At 42.3% G+C, this 19661-nt stretch overlaps 1 protein-coding gene across 1 annotated transcript in view; it reads right to left on the bottom strand.

Annotated features, from left to right (window-relative positions):
• fat2 (FAT atypical cadherin 2) overlaps nt 1-19176 on the bottom strand; it is a 69147-nt gene extending 49971 nt beyond the window's left edge. Inside the window, exons 1-3 of the mRNA XM_029511768.1 lie at nt 18962-19176; nt 5831-9077; nt 4213-4524 (exon numbers count right to left, since the gene is read on the bottom strand). Coding sequence (XP_029367628.1) covers nt 4213-4524; nt 5831-9065 — 3547 coding nt within the window. The 5' untranslated portion in view covers nt 9066-9077; nt 18962-19176. The remainder of the gene's footprint in view (nt 1-4212; nt 4525-5830; nt 9078-18961) is intronic.
• Nucleotides 19177-19661: the final 485 nt, after the last annotated feature.

The raw sequence follows: 19661 nt of genomic DNA, 5'->3' as shown, positions 1-19661 counted from the left end.
CTCGAACCTAAATTTCCCCTCAGGAATTGCACAGAACATCCATATAAAAACCACGTCACCTGCAGAGTTACAGCCGGATACAGGCTTACTGTGAAATGGCAGCAAAGCCGTGACAGCATTATTGCAACAAGAGCTGCTGAAGGTATGTGGGCATGAATGCATACTTACAGTTTCATGCTGCACGCTGTAAATTTTATGTAAGTGATTCAAAGTTAGATATCTGTATCAGAAAGCAAAAACAAACATTATGCAATACTTTACATGGGAAAAGAAGTCACAAAGCATCTTGTTTTTTTTTTTTTTGAGGAATTTGGGGTGGGGGGTTGTTACTGTGGCAGGAGGCCGGCAGGAGACAGTTTGGGATTTGTTCTTTGCAGACAGAGCTGAGGGTCGTAAGTGGAGTGAAAGACCCTGCTGAGGGTCATTGGGCCCTTTTTACAACAGGGCAAACAAGCCCTCCTGGGGGCGGGGGCATCATTAGGACAGGTGGGACACATTAGAAAGTGTGTTTTAGTCATTAGTGCAGACGTGGGAATCAGGGGTGAAGCCTGGTCTCTCTCCTGTCGCCTGTTTTCACTCAGCCATGCTGGACGCCTGTCAAAACCACGTGAAGACAAACACTGCTGTCTGGAAGTGCCGAGGCCAGCTTTGTTTGCCTCCTCATCTTTCTCTCTGAATTCACTGCCAGTCCACAAGTCCATTCTCATCTTTCCTTTCTTTTCTCTTTTTAATGCTGCCTTTATTTCACTCAATGAACCCTGTCACAATCATTACTTTGAGAGATGTTTTCACAAGCAAACGCACTGCTGAAGGAAGAGGAAGAAACCTAAGACTCCCTGGAAAAGGAAAGTAGTTCAACATATCTAGACTGCAAGAAAGGAGTTCAAATTCAGTTGAGTTAGTTTAAACCAGGGACTTCTTTCCTTGAGAGGAGAATACAAAATAATTTGTCATAAATGCATGCAAATAGCCCAGTAGCATGCATTTTCAAACAAACCCAGCCAAACTGCCAACACGGGGCCTTCAAACATCCATCTGATCTGAGATGTAAAACACTTGGCCTTGTTTGACTTGCTCCCACTGATATCTGATCACTGCTGCCACTGAGCAGACACACTGGCTCAGAATGCACTCAGGTACAAAACGGACTAATTAAAAGCTTTTCTAAAGTTCTGGATGCTGATGAAAAGATACAAACAGGGTGGAACAAACCGTGTGATTAGTTTCACATACAAGAAGAGACACCGGTGGATGTATAAATGTTTAAAAGGATGGTGTTGGCTAGATTCAGAGTTTTTATCAGAAAACCCATTATAACACCTCGAATATTTATTGTTAGTGTGCATCAGTGTGGCTCTTGTGTGTGTGTGTGTGTGTGTGTTTGGGCTCATTGATTTTGGTCTTATGGAAATCTTCTAATTGACATTGATAAAAACATAGACCATGGAGCAGACTTGACCTTTGGCCGGCTCTTGGTTTGTTGAGCGTTGGTTCACAATATATCATAGTGAGGATCTTAAGAGTCTTAGAAATGATTTGGGGAATTTGATGTTGAAAACAGTAATGAATTGGGAACATTCCTGACTTGCCTGGCCTTGCCAACAATCAACACATAATGAAACCTACTCTGAACTTACATAACCAGAGGCACACCAATTTTCTCTCATTTAGGTAATTTGGCACACCCTTTTTCGTTGCATAAACCTATAGTTGGAGCCAGAAAGCAACTTTTTAGCCTCAAATTTAGATCAGAAAATTAAATTAAATTAGAAAATAATAAATAACAACAAATAAACTGAATGGACGTTTTTCCCCTAACATTCAGCACACACCCCTCCCTCCTGAGACTTTGTCCAATTAGTTCTTCTTGGCTAGATGAGACTGAGAATGCCGTAGATACATGAACTGTTCAGGGGAATAAACTCTTCGACAGAAACTTCCATACAGCCGTGACTCATATTCATCCTGTCGAGGCATGAAAGGTTTCTCTACCAATCACCCAATGTGAAACTAGAACATGATATCTGGGCAGTAGAACATCAGAACATTTGTTTAAAGCAGTACAATCTAACATTAGTCTGACCATGAAAGCGGAGAGCTGATTATTTTCTCTTATAGTTACTCAATAAATCCTCCTCATGCTTTCGCTGCCTTCTAGGCTATTTACCTTGATTTAAACTACATGGTCGAAGGTTTGTGGGCTTGATGTAATGTTATTCAATTTTAACTGCTGAACATATCATCTGAGAACCATGGGCATTAATCTACGGGCCTCCACTCTTTTTGCCTCCATTCAGCTGGAGGCAGATCTTTGATTTTTGCCACTAAGTTGGAAAGCTAAAGTGTTTTTTGTCCTGCAATAAGATTCACTCAAAATGAGCATTCTGCAGAAAACCGTTAAAAAAAAAAAGGTTCCCACCAGCAGTATACAAGTCTGTGGACAGAGAAGTCCAAATACTTTTGGCCACATAAAATCTTTTCTTGCATTTTAAATACAAGTTTGTGTAATTTAAATTAAATTGGCCCATAATAACCTTCATTTAATCAGTCTACAGGTAATAAATTGTCTTTATTGCTTTGACACTTTTATGGTATTTTATTGTAGAAAACCAGTTTTTAATTCCTCATGCTTATGTGTGGTCAGGTGTCAATTTTCTTGTTCCCCCGGTTCTCTGACGTTTTAAATCTTAATTTCTGTGAATATCTCTCGTGTCAGTAAATATGAAAATGGAAAGTCTGCAGTTATCAGGAAGAATTTAAGACATCTAAATTCAAAAGACGTCAGATGTCTATTGCAGGGACTCGTCGTTGGGAATTCCTCAGGTTGTGAAAAGTAAACATAGAATCGATATCCCTTTTCATCTTGTGCCTGTGTGTATGAGTAAATGAATATCAAATACACCTGCTTCTGTTCGAGAAAGCTTGTTTTAATGTGACACTCCAGCTGCTTCAACACCTCCTATCCTGCCTGCCTTTGTGTGACGTCTCAGTATGATTACCACTCCCCTCCCTGTGTAATCCTTCAGTATACTGGCCTTAGGGTGTGGACAAACACTAGACCAACCTGGAGATTATTACAAGAGGACGAGACTTGTAGGAGCTTGTACAGCTGATTCGTTGAACATCAAAGTGCTTATGAGGTGACTCAGTTGCAACTGTCAAAGATGAACATGCAAATACCTGAGCGGGGGGGGGGGGGGGGGCATCTATCTTTATTCCTTTTCCAGTAGTTCTAAGTAACCCCACATCCATCAGGGCCACATGACCTCTCGTTATGGAGTCTGGCCGGATCTGCACCGCCTGCTCTGTTCAGACTTACAACCGTGTATTCGGAGATATATCAACAACTTCTGAACCCCCCAGCCCTTGTGAGGAATAACGCACTGTCAGGTTTTACAGCTGCAGTAATAACACTGAATCAAAATGTAAATCTGCCAGGCGGACGTGGCAACACACAGGGACATGTCAAAGCCATTCAGGGAAGACAAGGCAAAGAGCTGCTCCAGATGTCTTATATTCACGAAGGGAGTTTGAATTGAAATGTAAATCAGTCAGAAGGGAGCACGTTGCCTGTATTTCTGGCCAAACTGCCTGTTAAATGAGAAGATGGCACCATGCAGACTGATTGAGTTACACCGTGTTCCCCAGATTCATTTTATATGGATATCTGGATGTTAGCTCAGTAAAATCTCCAATTAAATAATTCACTGCAAGATTTCATTTCAAAACGTGATCTAATAATAGATTATTAACTTATCTCTCCAAATATGCAGACGTTATCTTCATTAATCCTGTACAACAATGGTTTATTCAATTGGTGAACACAAAGGAGGTGGTGGAGGTGAAAGGTAACAGGAAGCTAAGGCGCCATAATGAGGGGTCATCCCACCAGTATGAGCAGAATCATAAACTGTCATAATCCTCAGAGCCACTGAGGGTCTGCTATTCATGGCTGAGAAAACAGTTTTCAGTTGTTTTATAATTAAGGTTTTGTGCTTTGATGGCAACATGACAAATTCTGCAGAATCCTTAAAATCCTACTGATCTAACGTTTAGGTCTTAGCTCTAAAAAGTCTGACATGTTGATGGTAGGGAGATCTATGCTTTGGCCCAGAAAATAAGCCAGGTGTCACAGAGTGCAAGTCTAGTTTGACATATTTAATGAACCAGTTTTGTAGTAAAGAACAATCAGGCTGATTCACTCTTAATTACCTGTTTTGGGATCAACTTCGAAATATGTCCGGTGAGAGTCCAGCATCTGGAAGGAAAGCTTCCCCTCAGATAACGTGTCCACATCTTTGGCCGACACCTGGATGACAGATTTCACCACGTCCAGGTTCTCCCGGACGGATGCAAAGTAAACAGGTTGGGAAAGTTCTGGAGCATTATCATTAACATCCAGGACCTCCAGAAAGACGTGAGTCCAGGAGATCAGAGGCTCAGTCCCCAGGTCAGTGGCATAGACAGAAAGCCAGTAGTGAGGCTTCGTCTCACGGTCCATCGTCTCAGTCGTACGAATCACACCTGAGACGCATGAAAAAGTGGAGAAACAGGATCAATCTCGGTTCAGTCAATATTGGTTTTAACTTGTAAACAGCACACAACTAGTAGCTGCTAGCAGCCCCGGGCTCAGGAATTAATTAAATATCATCTTCTTTATATTTAATTCTAACTACCCTGGAGGAAATATCTAGCAATGAAATCCATCAAGCTTTAGGTTGCTGTTTGCTTTAAAAACATTTGGATTGGTGTCTAAAGGTGGGTCTGGGGTCGCTCTCTGCTCAAAAACGTGGGAGATATGTCTGTTGTCAAAACTTTAGTTCTTATGGTATACACAAAGCTGAATACCACGACGTAACTGTGGTAGAAACAAAGAAAATCGACTTTTCTGGACTCCCTCAGAATCAGTTTGACTGTGGTTACCCTGAAGCAGAGTTCAGGATCTTAGAACTTGGAAAAGGGATATATATGTCAGTGAGGTTCTACGATGCGAGAGAACTCTGCCTGGGCTGATTAAATCTTCACCCTTAAGTGCAGCAGCAGGATAATGGAATGTGAAACGATATGCTGAGAGGTCACAGGCTATCCTCTGCAAAGAAAATGCTGATGGAAAAATAGACAGAGCAACCCCAGAGAAAATACTATGCTGGAGAACCATGCATGTGTCTCAGGAAAACTATGTGAGGAAACGTGCTGCAGTTAATATTCTGTGTGACAATATGCTGCTGTCATGCCATCATGCTGATGTATCTGACTCTAAGCTTTGCTTTATGTCGAAATGCAGATCCGTTAAAATCTGAGCTCTTGTTCAAAAAGGAGAAAATACATAAATATGTGGAGAAACTGAAAAATCGGCCACCATGGAAGCATCCATGGAAAGAAGTTCATTCAAAAGCAGGTTTTTTTTTTGTATGAAATTGTTTAGGAGGTGACTCAGGTTACAGGTTTCTACCTACATCCGATCTTGTGGAAACATTTTTTCCAAAGTCAAGCTTGACATTAATGCTCAATGTGAGTTGGCAACATGGATGAGCGGTTTTTACATCCTCTGTATATTTAAATTTGTATCATATGAAAAGCCAGAGAAAGGTTATGAATGGGCCTCATGGGAAGATTGCATTGCCAATAAAATACATGATTTCCAATGCGTGACTGTCTAGTTTTCCAGAAAGGTGCTTTCACAACATGCAAGCTCACAGGTCACCCTGAAAAAATCTCTATTAATAAGGAAGAGAGTATCAGTTTAACCATGACCGTTTAGATTTAACTTGGCCAAACAAATAAAATAAAACTGGATAGTTTCCTTTAATTAGAAAAAATGGCTTATTACCCGTTTCTTCATCGATGGTGAAAACTCCAAGACCAGAGCCACCGTGGATGTGGTATCTGACGACTCCATCTCGGCCCAGATCCTTGTCTGAGGCGGTAAGCGTTACCACTGACGTCCCGACCGCTGCATCCTCCATCACACCGGCTTCATATACAAACTCTGAGAACACCGGCTTGTGGAGATTCTCATTGATGTCCAGCACCTGAATCTCCACAAAACAGGAGGAGGAGAGGGAGCGAGGAAGGCCGTGGTCCACAGCCCGGACCGTGAGGTTGTAAGACGGTCGCCTCTCAAAGTCCAAGTTCCTCTCAAGGGTCAGGGCACCCGTGGAGGAGTCGAGGTGAAAGATTCCACTCTCTGTGTTCTTGAGGTTGTAGGAGACGAGGCCCCCGCTACCCAGATCTGAGTCGACGCTCTCCACCCAGACTAGAAGGGTGCCCACTGGGACGTCCTCTGGAACCTTTATTTTGTAAATCTTAGGCACAAATTTGGGTGGATTGTCATTAATGTCTTGCAAAACAACCACAAGATCAATGGTGGAGGAGAGCTGGGGGCTGACTTTGGCCTGGTCTTTGGCTTCGATGTGGAGGTCGTGCCTGGGCGAGGTTTCTCGATCCAACGGTCGCACCACAGTGACTTCGCCAGTCAATTCATCAATTCCAAACGTGTCCGTAGATGTCAGCAGGGAATATCTGACAGTTCCACTTGACTCTGTGTCAAGATCAATAGCATGAGCTGTAAAAACAACAGAGTCAACCTCTGTGTTTTCAGGCACACGACTCACATATCTGAGCTGATCAAACATGGGAGCGTTGTCATTGACGTCCATGACATTTACTGCAATGAACTTCCATGCAGACGTTTGTGGTGTTCCCAAATCATAAACAGTGATGTTCAAAATGTAGAACTCCTTATGCTCTCTATCAAGTGGACAAACTAACTGAAGGTCGCCAGAAAACATGTCAATGGAGAAACAGCCATCTTCATTCCCACTTGATATAGCATACACCAACTTGCTATTAAACCCAGTGTCATTGTCTGTTGCCCTGAACTGGATGATGGTGGAATTCAACGGATGGTCCTCAATCAGGTCAACTGAACTGGGCACGCTCAGATCGAACTTGGGAGAATATCGGTTGGTGATGTGAATGTCAGAGAATGTGTCCTCCTCTTGATTGGTTAAAATGGGTTTGATTGACTCTATCAGTTTGTCTGTTAGCTGTTTGAAAACGCCAGTCTCCTGGCAGTGGATCGTTGGGTCTTCACCTCGGTTAGTGACAGTTATCCTGACAACTGAGACGTCCGACTGATGCTTCCCGTCTGTGGCTACAACTGTCAGAGTGAACGAACCCTCTCGCAAGGGAATTGGTTGCTTGAGGGTGACGGTTCCAGTAACTGAGTCGATGCCAAACACTTGGAGTTCATTTCCTGATGTGATGACATACCTCAGCTGCTGCAGCTCATCTAAATCGATTGCCGATAGTTCGCAGATTGCGTGGCCTATTGGTAGATCTTGCGGCACGGTGGCATTGCAGCCCACCCTCTCGAAAAGAGGGATGTTATCGTTGATGTTGTTCAGAGTTATTGTCAAGGGGACTTCGCTGACTTGACTGAAGGGGCTGCCGCTGTCCGAGGCCCAAACTCTCAGGTGGTAACGGCGTTTCATCAGCTCGTAGTCCAAATGTTCAGAGGTTGAGATGACACCTGTAAAGGGGTCTACTGTGAATGGTAAGGGGGCTTGGTTGGCAATCGCGTAAGTCACAAAGCCATTTTTGCCTTTATCTTTGTCTGTGGCTGCAATTTTCAAAACACTGCTCCCAACAGGGGCGTTTTCATCCACTGTGGCCTGATAGGAGGTCTGCCTGAACTCCGGGCTGTTGTCGTTCTCGTCTGTGATCTCGACCACTATGTGAGTCTCTGCTTCACCGTGATTGGCCATGACATCAAACTCATATCGATCCTTTCTCTCATAATCAAATCTGTCTGTTGTTACGATAATCCCTGTTTTGGGATTTATCATGAAACTAGAGCTCTCCGGATTATTTTTGATACTGAAGGTGACATTATAAGGTACCGAGGCAACGGAAACCTTTAGCACATGAGTCTTAGGTGGGGAAAACTCACTGAGTGTGACAATGTAGGTGTCTTCGAAAAATGCCAACCGGCTGTAATGATAGGCCGGAATGTGGATCTGTGCAATTGAAGAGAGTAAACTCTGGGAACTTCTGTCTTTAGCTTGAAGAGACAGATTCAGCCCAAAAGGAGTTTGAGGCCAGATAATCCTCTTTGTAGAGATCACCTGGAAATCACTGCCCTGCACACCTAAGGGGATAATCTCAAAACACTTGTGGGGATCCCCTTCAACAATATTAAGGGATTCCACAGGCTTAACCCCCGCATCCACATGGACATTGATAGTTATTTTCCCATCTTTAGAGACTGTTGGTTTGGGGGAAGCTGTGATAACGGGAGACGCCAAAGTCATTTTCTGTACGTTAACGGTGACTCTGGCAACATTACCGAATTTCTGCACACCCGAAATCTTCTTTGTCCTGTCCTCAGCTAACACAGTGAGGTCGTAACGCTCCGACCGAGTGTGATTGAGCCTCTTGATGAGGCTGACTGTGCCTGTGAAAGGGTCAACAACAAAAGGGTGAGCTCTGCTCGTGAAAGAGTAATAAAACTCAGCATTGCTCCCCACGTCAGCGTCTGTGGCGCTAACTCTGACCACACTTGTCTTAAGTGGGGTGTCTTCCCTGATGCCCACATTATACGAGGCAGGATAAAAAAGAGGCTTTAGGTCGTTGGTGTCAAGCACCTGGACAAGCACCTTTGTCTTCGCCTGGAAGTCAAAAGTGCTTTCGGTTGCCTCCACAGTGAGAATGTAAGTGTCTCTGACCTCCCTGTTGAGGAGAGCTGAGTTACTGCTGCGTGTTTTGAGCCTGAGGAAGCAGAAATCCCCAACTTTGACCGCCTCTGCTTGGAAGAGGCCGTCTTCGTCACCTGAGACAACTTTATATGCAATTTCCCAGAACAGATCTGCCACTTCGATGCCCATCTTCACCGGCGTCTCCACGTAGGTCCGCGGGGCCGAGTTCTCATAAATGGTGGCGTTGTAGTGATGGTGCGTGAACCTCAGCGGCGGGGTGTCCTTTCCTTTTCCCATACTTCCTTGACATCTCAACAGCTGCAGGAGCAATGCTGCCAAAGGGAGAATCGTTCTTGAAGCTGCCATCTTTGATACCTCCTGTGAAAAGAGACATAAAGATGTCAGGCATCAGTGTCAATCAGGAATGGGTGGATTGTTTATTGAAAAAAGATTTCTGAGTCAACAATTTCGTCTGTATTATCTAGTATATCTGCAGAAAAACATTTAAGACACAACTGGACTTGTAACTTCACTATTTTATAAATGCAACAACGATTTCCCTCAAGCACCAGCTCTAAAAAGAATACAAAACAGACACAGTATACACAGAACACAACAGCAAAGTCTGCGACAAGGCATCTCACTCTTGTCCGAACATGCCCTGAACAGAGAGAGGAGGGGAAAAAAAAAAAAACCCCAGCAAAGTTAAGCAACACATTGTTTCAGCACCAGAAAGTTGCCTCTGAGCCTTTTTCAGACAGGTGGCAGCCTAAACCCTTCCCCATAATTATTCCTTTGGTGGCCAAATACCATCAACAAGTGCTCATCTATATGTTGACTTCTAAGCCTTTGTCATTGCGCAGCTATGAGGAGGGATTTGTAGTTTGATGGCTCGGTATCAAGTTAATGACAGTGAGAGGTTCAGTCCTGATCCCAGTGTAAACGGCTGCATGTGTGCTGTATGTTAGCCTTCTATGCATAAAACGCCCCTGAGGGCAGGAGCCATTAAATCTCTGCTTTCAAAAATAACTGAGGATAAGTATCTAATGAAGCTGGAAAAGTGTCTCTCACATGAGCGCTCAGGCCTAAACTGCAGGATTAACTTAAAAAAAAAAAAAAAGTGCTGTTAAAAAAAATATTTCCTGAAAGATTTATTCAAATATCCAACTGTTTGGAATTTTTCTTAAAAATATTCCAATTATGCATAAAATAGGATGAATTAATGGAATCGGGATGATCTGATACTGACACTGACGACTGGCCCACCACAAATGCTTTACCTATTCAGCGATATTTCAATGGATTTTTCTGGCTTTGTCTTACTTTTGCTTTCTGATTGAAAGTGGTGACTGCTCTGCGTACTAAAAAGTGTGCATTTAACCTCCTGACATGTGAACTTGAAAAAAGAGATCTCTGAAAAATTAAAAAACACACCATTTTGGCATTTGTGACTAAATATAATCAATATAAGCAATTCACTGGTCAAACTAATAATGACAGATGAAATGCACACAGATTGCATGAAAGCAGTTTCTTCAAGGTCCACCAAGTTCAGTCTGAGACTTTTAGGAGTATGAATGTATGTGAGGAAAGCCGGCACAGACGATACAACTATAATCATTTATCAAGCTACCATAGCTTTGGTGCTTTTCTGGTGCAAAATGTTAGTGTTATTAATGCAACTTGAACCAGGAGCAGAATATGAAAGGACAATGAAATATGGATAACCCAATTAAAAACAATTATTTCAGAGCTGCAACGATTAGTTAAATAATCAATTTCAAACTTTTGTTTTATTTAAGCTGCAATTTTATTAATAATTTCTGCTATTTTGAAATCTAAAAATACTAAATATCTTTATCTGAGTTTTGTGCTGCTCAGCCCAGCTGATGCAGGGCCACACCACGCCAGCTCGAACTGTGCAACACTGACAGCAGACAGCAGAGAGAACTGGGGGGCCTCTCTGACAGCTCAGCTAAAAGCAATCAGTGGGGTAGAAACGCAGTTTCCTGAGCTCAGAGATGAAAATATCTCACAATTTAGCCCTCTTTTTTGTTCCTCCGCAGAAATAAGGCTGTTCCAATAATATTATGAAAGAAAATGCAAACCATTTGACCCTACTTTTCATCCATGATGTCTACTTAATACACGCACTACAAAGCTACTGCCTCTCTATTTATTTGGGTTTATGGAGCAGTGAGATCTTCCCAGGCACACGCTGCACTGAGTATTCAGGTCTGAGTCTCCAGGTCGACTGGCGCTGGAGGCTTCAGTGGAGGGTGACAGGTATGTGGGGTTTTATCGTCACTCCCTTGATGACTGATAATCTGATTACAGCAGGCGGGCTCGCTGTTTGGGTTCTGGAAGAGATTTAAGGCATGTTGTGATCTTCTGCAGTGTCATTTTTCTATCTTCACATCGACACGACTGGATTAAAATAGGTTTTAGCTGGGTTTCTTCTTCGGGGGGGAGGTGAGGTCCTATTTTAGGCCCAGGACACTTCACATGCTGTGCTCCAGGGTTTTTGTCTGGAATAATAATCATAATGTATATATGCATATGCAATCCATGAAATTTCACACTGATCTTAATCTCAAGGATGCGGATCAACACAATCGGCATAAGGAGGTATAAAGTAATCCTGGGCGTGATAGTAACAGCTTTAAAGAGGGATTCTGTCTTCAATTAACTATGTAACATGCTCATCCTTCTGGATGGAACAAATCTTTCAGTGAATCCCTGTTTTCTCTTAAATGGTCTGCTGACACCCCCACCCTCAAAAAAAAAAAAAAAACTGATTCATTTAGGCACAAATGCAAACAAAACACTGTCTGTATTGCTGCCTCCTATTTAATAAGGTCATAAATTCTATTTCTTTAAATTTGTTTCATGTTTCTTACTGTATAAAGCAACGTTTCAACAAGGCTCTCTCACAAGAATGCTCCATTGGGAATTTTTATTGGTGCTTTGGGGGTTTATAGTTTTTCTATGAAAGAATCAGATGCTGTACAAGTGAGTTATTAATCTGCTTCATGTTGACTCCCTCAGCCCATCCAAACCTCAAGGAGCTCCAACTGTCAGTCAGCTCACGCCTACATCTTTGCAGCAAATGAACAAGAATTTCACACAGAACTGGAGGAGGATAAAACTAAAACACAAGCTATTAACCTCCCAACCAACATCAAAAATTATATTTTATCAGATCATAAATGATCTGTTCTCGGGCCAAAGAAGTGCACAGTCAGGCACACACTTAATTTGTATTGTCTGATATTATGAGTTGATTCTGACCCTTTTGTGCTGTTGGAAGAAATCACAGGTGGCCCAAAACTTTCTGTAATTTGTTAAGGATACAGAGAACTGAGGACTATTTAATAACAACATAACTCAGAGAGAATATTTATTCTTGCAGTGTTCCCAGGCTGAACTAAAGGTAAATCAGGGGCGAAAGCCTTCCAGAGAGCCCGCACAGGAGGCAGATTTAAGTGGGAGATGAGGATAGATTACACTCAGATTGAAAACACAGAAATATAATGAATTCCATTTCAATGTAATGAACGCTGCGCCAGACATGTAATGAATCCCACAAATCAGCATTAGCTGCCTCAACATCACAATCGTTAATCCTCATATGCTGCACACACAGATAGGTGTTGTGGAAGTGCACCTTTGGGTGGCTTTGCTGAACTTAGGCTGCTTCCAAAACGACAGTGCGACTGCTAAAACAAACCGCAGAGTTCTACTCAGGAGCCATCACCAAGATTTACCACCACCGCGTGCTGCTGTTTGGTGAAACTTGCTCAGAGTCTTTGTGGAGTCAATAAACTTGGATAAACCTGAAATTGAGACTGAAAGAAAACGTCTGTGTTTTTATCCAAACATCCAGAGCTGCAGGGCAGAAACATCAGGCCATTCCTTCAGCCACTGAGGTCAGCTCACATGCACACACACACTCAGTGTGTGTTCCAGGTAGGAACCTGCCGCCACATGTTAAACTCCAGCTTCCTGGATCACATTTCACCACCGCCCCTATGACTCCCAGTGCAGGCAGAGTATCTACAGCCCAGTCTGTCAGTCTCATCACTCTCTGCTGGGAGCTCAACAGTGTTGAAGTCTCCTGTTGATCCACACGGTTTTTAACACAACTCAGGGGGAGTTTCCCCGTTTGCCAGCTCTCTGCTACAAGCTGAGCTGCAGTCGCAGCTCCTCAACACCTCTCTGTGGGCCATGGCTCATTATCAGTCCCTCATCCCAGAACCAAGTGTATTTAATTCATGTTTAATCCACTTTTTTGTGTTGTGCTGTTAATTATATGAATTATGTCAGGGAGGCTCAAACTGACGTGTCTGAGCTGAGAATGCCGGCTCAGTATCAGAATCAAATGTGTAAAAACTGATCATATGGCAGACTAAGAAATACAAATATTGCATTTTGCCTTTTAATTCTAAACAGATCCAAATCAATTTCTGTTCAAATGGTACCAGGCAACATCACAAATACTGTGATACTTATGTATCTATATTTATAGAGACAGATGTTTCAGAAGGGACTCACATTCCTCTGTGGTAAATACTTGAGGTTTGCACATGAGAAGTCTAAATTTATAGTGTCTCAGTGAGAAGGAGTCTCCACACTTCACAGTGATTTTTTTTTTTTTTCATAAACTGACATATCAGTCAGTGGAAGAACAACTTCCAGTATATAACTTTTTACCTCATCCACAATGAGATCTTGATTAAACAATGACGTCGACAATCTTAAGTTGGAGCTCTTATATCAACTCTTCGCCTGATCATTTTTCACGACCATAAACTGACTCACAGCAGACATCCGTTTCCTGTGTGATGACTACTGAAACACAGACAAGTTGAATCATGGGTCTGTGTAGCTGCCAATCTGGCTTTGTAAAGCCAGGGGTGTTTTATAACAGGAGGGCAGGGAGCAGCACACAGTAGGTCCTGCCAGGCCTGATGGCGTACAGGTAATTATCCCCGTATGTTTGTACAAAGGTGCTTCACCAGTAAATTGTGGAGCAGGACTAATGGTAGAACAAGGTGCTGTAAAGGAATTAAAGGATTTGGAAGCTCCCCCTTTGTCGACGAAAACCATGCGACATTGTCCCTCCTGCTTCTTCCCAGAATTCCAGAATTCATTCATCCCATCGAGCTGCTTCCTGTTTTTTGTTCAGCGATTAGCGCCCCATTCTCCAAACAATGGCTCCTGCGATTCGGCTGAAATATAATATCTAAGTAATCACATCTGGAATATCAGCGATCACATTAGAGTGCTGGACTGAATGTGGAGGCTGAACATGGACAACTGGAGTGCATTTCTGTCAAGTCAAGTCAAGTCAAGTTAGCTTCATTATCCCCGAGGGCCAATCATGGTACAGCCTGCAGACATAACACAAATACCAAAAAAAAAAAAGAAAAAAAAGGACACATCCACAATAATAATTAAAGCACACTGTTTCACTCATGGCAGCAGTAACAAAATAATGCTTTAATCTGTTTCTTTGTGTGAGATTTGGCTGTAGCTTGATTCGATCTAACACAGTAATGAGTCTGTGTTGCTGCATTAAGCCATAATGGATTGTAAAGCTTCACCTGCTGTCGGTCTATTAAGTGCTCATTCATGTATCATAGTGACGCCTCGCTCCTCCTTTAAAATTTACTGCATGAAATTAACCAAAAATATCACATTTGACAATGAAGTGCGACAAGTCGCAGCAGCTGGTCCCGTTCAGATTAAAGGTAATTTCCTTCGGCACTTGGTGAGACATGCAGGTCTTTCACACTTCTAGTCTGGTTAAAGTTTTCAGGTGTCCTGGGGAAGTGTTAACCAATGACTGTAAGAGAGTCACCGCAGGGGGTAAAAAACTGTGAAGGAACAGGTCTAAATGTGAGCTTTATATGTTTAACAATTGAAGTCATCAAAGCCATCAATATACTCAAGAAGCAATAATTTAAACACGCTAGAGAGCCTGCTGACTTTAAATTAAAATCTGTTTCATAGGATACACAGTTTGTATGAAACTGCTGCAAGGGCTCATTCTAATCCTCACTAATCCTTTTATTCGCCGCAAGGCTTCTATAAATTGTCAGCGGTTATTTGAATCTCCTGCTGTCTCCAGAACATTGTGCCATATCATCTGCACATGCTGAGGTCTTTGTATCCTGGTGTCATTTTCGTCCCCTCACACACATTCCATGTAGGATATCAGCGCACTGAGACAGTTTAAATTTACTGTTTATGTCCTTAGTGTTTTCCACTGCTGATTCACTGAGCAGTATGGATTTGTACTGAACCCACCAATCAGGGGCGGTACACTTGGAGCCTCTACCGATTTTCAGGTACAACAACAAAATTATGCAGTGGCCATTATTTTCAACCACAATTTACTCATGAACTCATTTTGATGCAGAGAAAAGTAGAACTGCACTCATTGGTTATCTGAAACGTGTCCCATGTAGCGCAAATTGTTCACTCAGTGCTGCAGCATTTTACAAACTTCTGGCCAGTTCTGGTTAGACTGAAGAAAACAACTAAGGCCACAGTTTAATTTGCACCCTTGCAGCAATTTGAAAAACAAGACATTTTTGCACCGCTGTAAACTTCATCGTGGTACTTTTCAAGGTTTCTTCCTCTTACACCAAAACACGCACCCTCCTGGTTTTACAAAACAAACAACCAAAACATCTAAATATACCAGTAAATTTCAGGGTTAGATGTTTTTAAATGAATTGAATTAACTTTAATCTTTATTGTTCCTGATGTGTCAGGCAAAGGTCCTCATCAAAACCAGTTAGTATAACAGCAAGTTGCAGTTATGCTAAATATAACACTGCTGAGGAAACTGAAAAATAGTTTTTGCCTTTTGGTTTTGATAAGAAAATCTCAAAAAACTTACTTATGGCCTTATCGTCCAACAGCAGCCCTGCTGTGTCTGTCCACTCAGGTGTAAGAGGGGTTAGCTATCTTCTAGCATAAATGGTCAGCACAGCTCATTTTCATTGGAGCATAATAACCTCAGTTTTATACACCTGATGAAATGTTACCTTTTGATGTTAGTATGGGCTTCCTGCCACAGTAAAGCACTGCAGGGAGCTCCGTGCACAAGAAAAGAGGGAACTGTAAGTCATCATCTGTTCACTCAAAAAAACTGATGTCTACTGAGCCATCTAAGACCACCACCGTAGAAATTACAACCGTGGGCTAGTTTTGTAAAGTTTGTAAAGTTACCTTTTACAGCCTGTGACGCACTTAAAAAGAATATTCATATTAGAATATAGACTCTCTCTCCATGATGGTTGTTCCTGCGCCCAAGTACCAATTACAATCAGACACCTTCTGACTCTCTGTTCCACTCTCCTTTATATTACTTTCTCCTGCATGACTGTTATTAACCTCTGATGAGTTTGACCTCTCCAGCCCCAGTCGGCAGTGAAACATTCGTGTCCTGGTGTTAGAACACATTATTCACATGACACCATCTCTACATTTCATAATTCGTTAGTGTCACCATCATGAAGTTGTGAAACTGAGAATGAAAGACCATAATTATCTGCATGAAACCATCACTGTAAACTAGAGTATACACCTCTGCAGCAGTGTAATTTCAGATCAGACGTCCAGGGCAGGGTTATGATGCTAACCTCCAGTTTGGACGGGCTCGATGGCTGGGAAGGACGCGGTCTCTGAGCTAACCTCTCTCACAGCCACATCATGAAGACAGGACAGGGAGAACTTTAAGTGGAGTGTTGTGGTTTCATAAAGAAGAGTTAAAAGCCTGACAAAACTCTGACAGACTGAGAACACAGACTGGATGTGCCTCTCTTAAGTATATATACATCCAGATTTCAGTGCACAGCAGCAGCTGAGATATGCCAGCATCATTGCTAATGTGTGTGGTGTGACAGTAAAACTGCTCTATTCAGTCATGTGGGGATAAAACTAAATAAAAGCACGAGGCCAATACCTGCCAGGGAATGATAGCTGTGCAAGGACCCCAGTATGATATATAACATTTATTTTCCAACATTTACATATACTGCAGTGTTGAAAATTATGTATAAAATAATCACGGGTAGAATCTGTTGCCCAACGCAGGCAATGAAATACCCAATACATAATAGGTACTCCATCATAATGTTTAAATAATGTACAAATGCTAATCCACTTTAACACAGTCACACATATTCATTGGCCCCATTCAACAGTTAAAATTGGTCTCCTCACAGAAGATAAATTAAGGGACAAACACATTAGCATAAAAAGTATGGAGAATGCCTTTTTATTGAATAACAGTATCACTTGGGCCATGCACATTGAGTTATTAACAATATACAATATCTAATAACACAACAAATTTGTACACTCATTACTCCAACCACCACATCAAACCATCAAACACACACACACGTCTACAACTATTACACTGTGCTTTTAACTACAGGCTGGATAATTGTGTACTCTACAGTATTATAAACTTTTACTGGTAGTGTGTCTGTGAAGGTTGTGGTGGTGCAGTGCTGTAGGTTATTGCTGTATGAAGTCACTGCACTGCTCTGGGGGGTGGGGGTGATATTAAAACTACATTTAACTACAGCAGCATTTGTTCCCTTCATGTTGTTTCTGTAAAGTAAATTCAACTGCCTAAAACAAGCACATCACACAGACACACTTTGCCCCACCATACTGTACAACACTGCAGCCAGAGGCTCTGCATGGTTAGGTCAGGTCATGTGAGGGGTGGAAGGTGGAGTGCAAGAGATCAGGGGGTGTCCTTTAAAGTTAAACAGACCCTCCGCACACACTCACCAACTAACACACGCCCAAAGGGCCACTTGGTCTTTGCAGCAAATGCCATAATTACAGGGAGGGTCAGAAATGCCACGACAGCTTCCCTGTCAGTTAGCTGTCCCGTCATTCATTCAGGTGGCCTGACCTTACTGTATGGCATCAGTAGTAGGTTTTCTGTGTCTTGCTTGAATTAGGTATCATTCCACCACATTTTTCATGCCATTTCGAACATTCAGTCTTCTCTTGAGTAATTTCATCACTTACTGAGGTGATTTTTTGCACTCCACTCTCTGTAATTCAGGCAGTGAGACAGTGAGTTGAAACAGGTCTAATTGCACATAGGTAATATCCATGTCTGTTTTATGGTGTACACTTCCATCCATCCTTGCAGCTCAGTCTACACTTTATCTTAATGGCTCCAAACAGATGTGTTATCTGCTCTGCCATCAATGCAATTCATATTTTGCCAAATTACCCATCAGGTAATTTCAGAAGCTCCCAGTCCAGGTTGAATGATCTACACAAGTTTAAGTGCAATATTTCAAAAAGCCATTTCTCCTCTATAAAATTATTAAAACTTTTCAGCACTATGGCATTTCTCCAGGGTCGTAAAACCCAGTTGCCCTTATAGCTTTAAATTTAAGAGCACCAACTGAAATTCTAAACACAATACAGCCTCTGGCAACTTTTAGGTCGAATGAGGGTCATTAAAAGCCACAAGTTATCTTCTTTCAGCAGCTGCATATGTGTTGCTTTCCATTATAGAGGCCTATCCATAACATCATCCATTTCATAGCCAGCACCACCTTACTGAAAAGTAACAATTGCAGCCGAAGAGAAAAACCAGCTCTTGAGCCCAGTCTTTGAACGAGTGAAACACTGGCCTTTTCCCTTAATCAACATTTATGTACATGCATCATCATCATTGCTGCAGATACATGATTGAGCAATTTAATTCCACCCGACAGAATCAGTTCACAGACGAAGAAATAAAGGGAAGGGAGGGACTCTCTGGCTGAAGCTTTGAAACTTCAAGAACTGGGCTGCATGTGTTGACATGTGCCTGCCCTGCAACTCTTCACTTCTCCCTCCGAGCAAAAACTGTCACAGCTAAATGCTTACAAATCCTTTATAAAACTCATGCAAACACTCATCTGCTACTACTGCCTACTGCCTACTGCCTACTTCTCAGAGTCCAGCTAATTCCTTAATTGACTGAGTCTTCAACAAGAAAAACATTTTTTCCTGCAGTGTTCAAAACACATGATGTATAAATGCATGATAGCGCAATGAAGGAAAAAAAAAAATTAATCAAGCATCTGCCTGACGGATGTGATGCAAAAGTTTGTGTGCACTCTGTTTATACATACTTAGTCATATTGTAATACTAAACAGTGGTGTCATCCTCCATCATAAACAGCAGAGTGAAGTGGAGTGAAGCAGCATGCGCAAAAACTTACCTGAGGTCCAGTTTAGCGACTCTTCCAGGAATATCTGTCTGTTTCTCCCCTCACGCTTCAGGAACTTTGAGAGGCCTTTGACAGGACGGTGATGGCCAGCGTACTCCCATAGCGGTCTGGTGTAAAGCCGGTGAAAAAAGAAGACACAACATGTGAAGAACCACAGTTTTAAGATTGAGTTTCGACTGCCGCTAACTTCAACTTCAGCGGCTTCAGAAGCTTTGAACCAAAGTGCTGCTGAGACACTTCAACACTCCCTCAAGAGTCACATCTCCACCCACTTCTCACACTGTCCCTCCTCTCTGTCTGTACAACACAGTCACACATACAAACGAACACAAACACACACACACACACACACACACACACCATCTATGTGCCCAGATTGTGGGCTGGGCTCCCCCCTCTCTTGCCTGAGGGATCAAGCCTTTGGGCCTTAGCCAGGACTGTGGGGTGTGTGTGTGTGTGTGTGTGTGTGGGGGGGGGGGGGGGGGGGGGGGCAGTGTCCAAGTCTCTCTCCAATGTGTTGCATTTAAGCTGATCTAATTTGATTCATGACAGTTTTATACAATATGCAGCTCCATGATAAATAATTAAAGAAAACAAAATGTGTATGGAAATAAATCAAACCTACCACACAGACACACACCAGTTAAATAAAGTTAATTTGATTGAAACAATTACAGTAAAGGTTTTCTGA

Source organism: Echeneis naucrates, chromosome 10 (genome assembly GCF_900963305.1).
Source record: "Echeneis naucrates chromosome 10, fEcheNa1.1, whole genome shotgun sequence".
Lineage (NCBI taxonomy): Eukaryota > Metazoa > Chordata > Actinopteri > Carangiformes > Echeneidae > Echeneis > Echeneis naucrates.
This window is presented reverse-complemented; position numbering and strand designations above follow the sequence as displayed.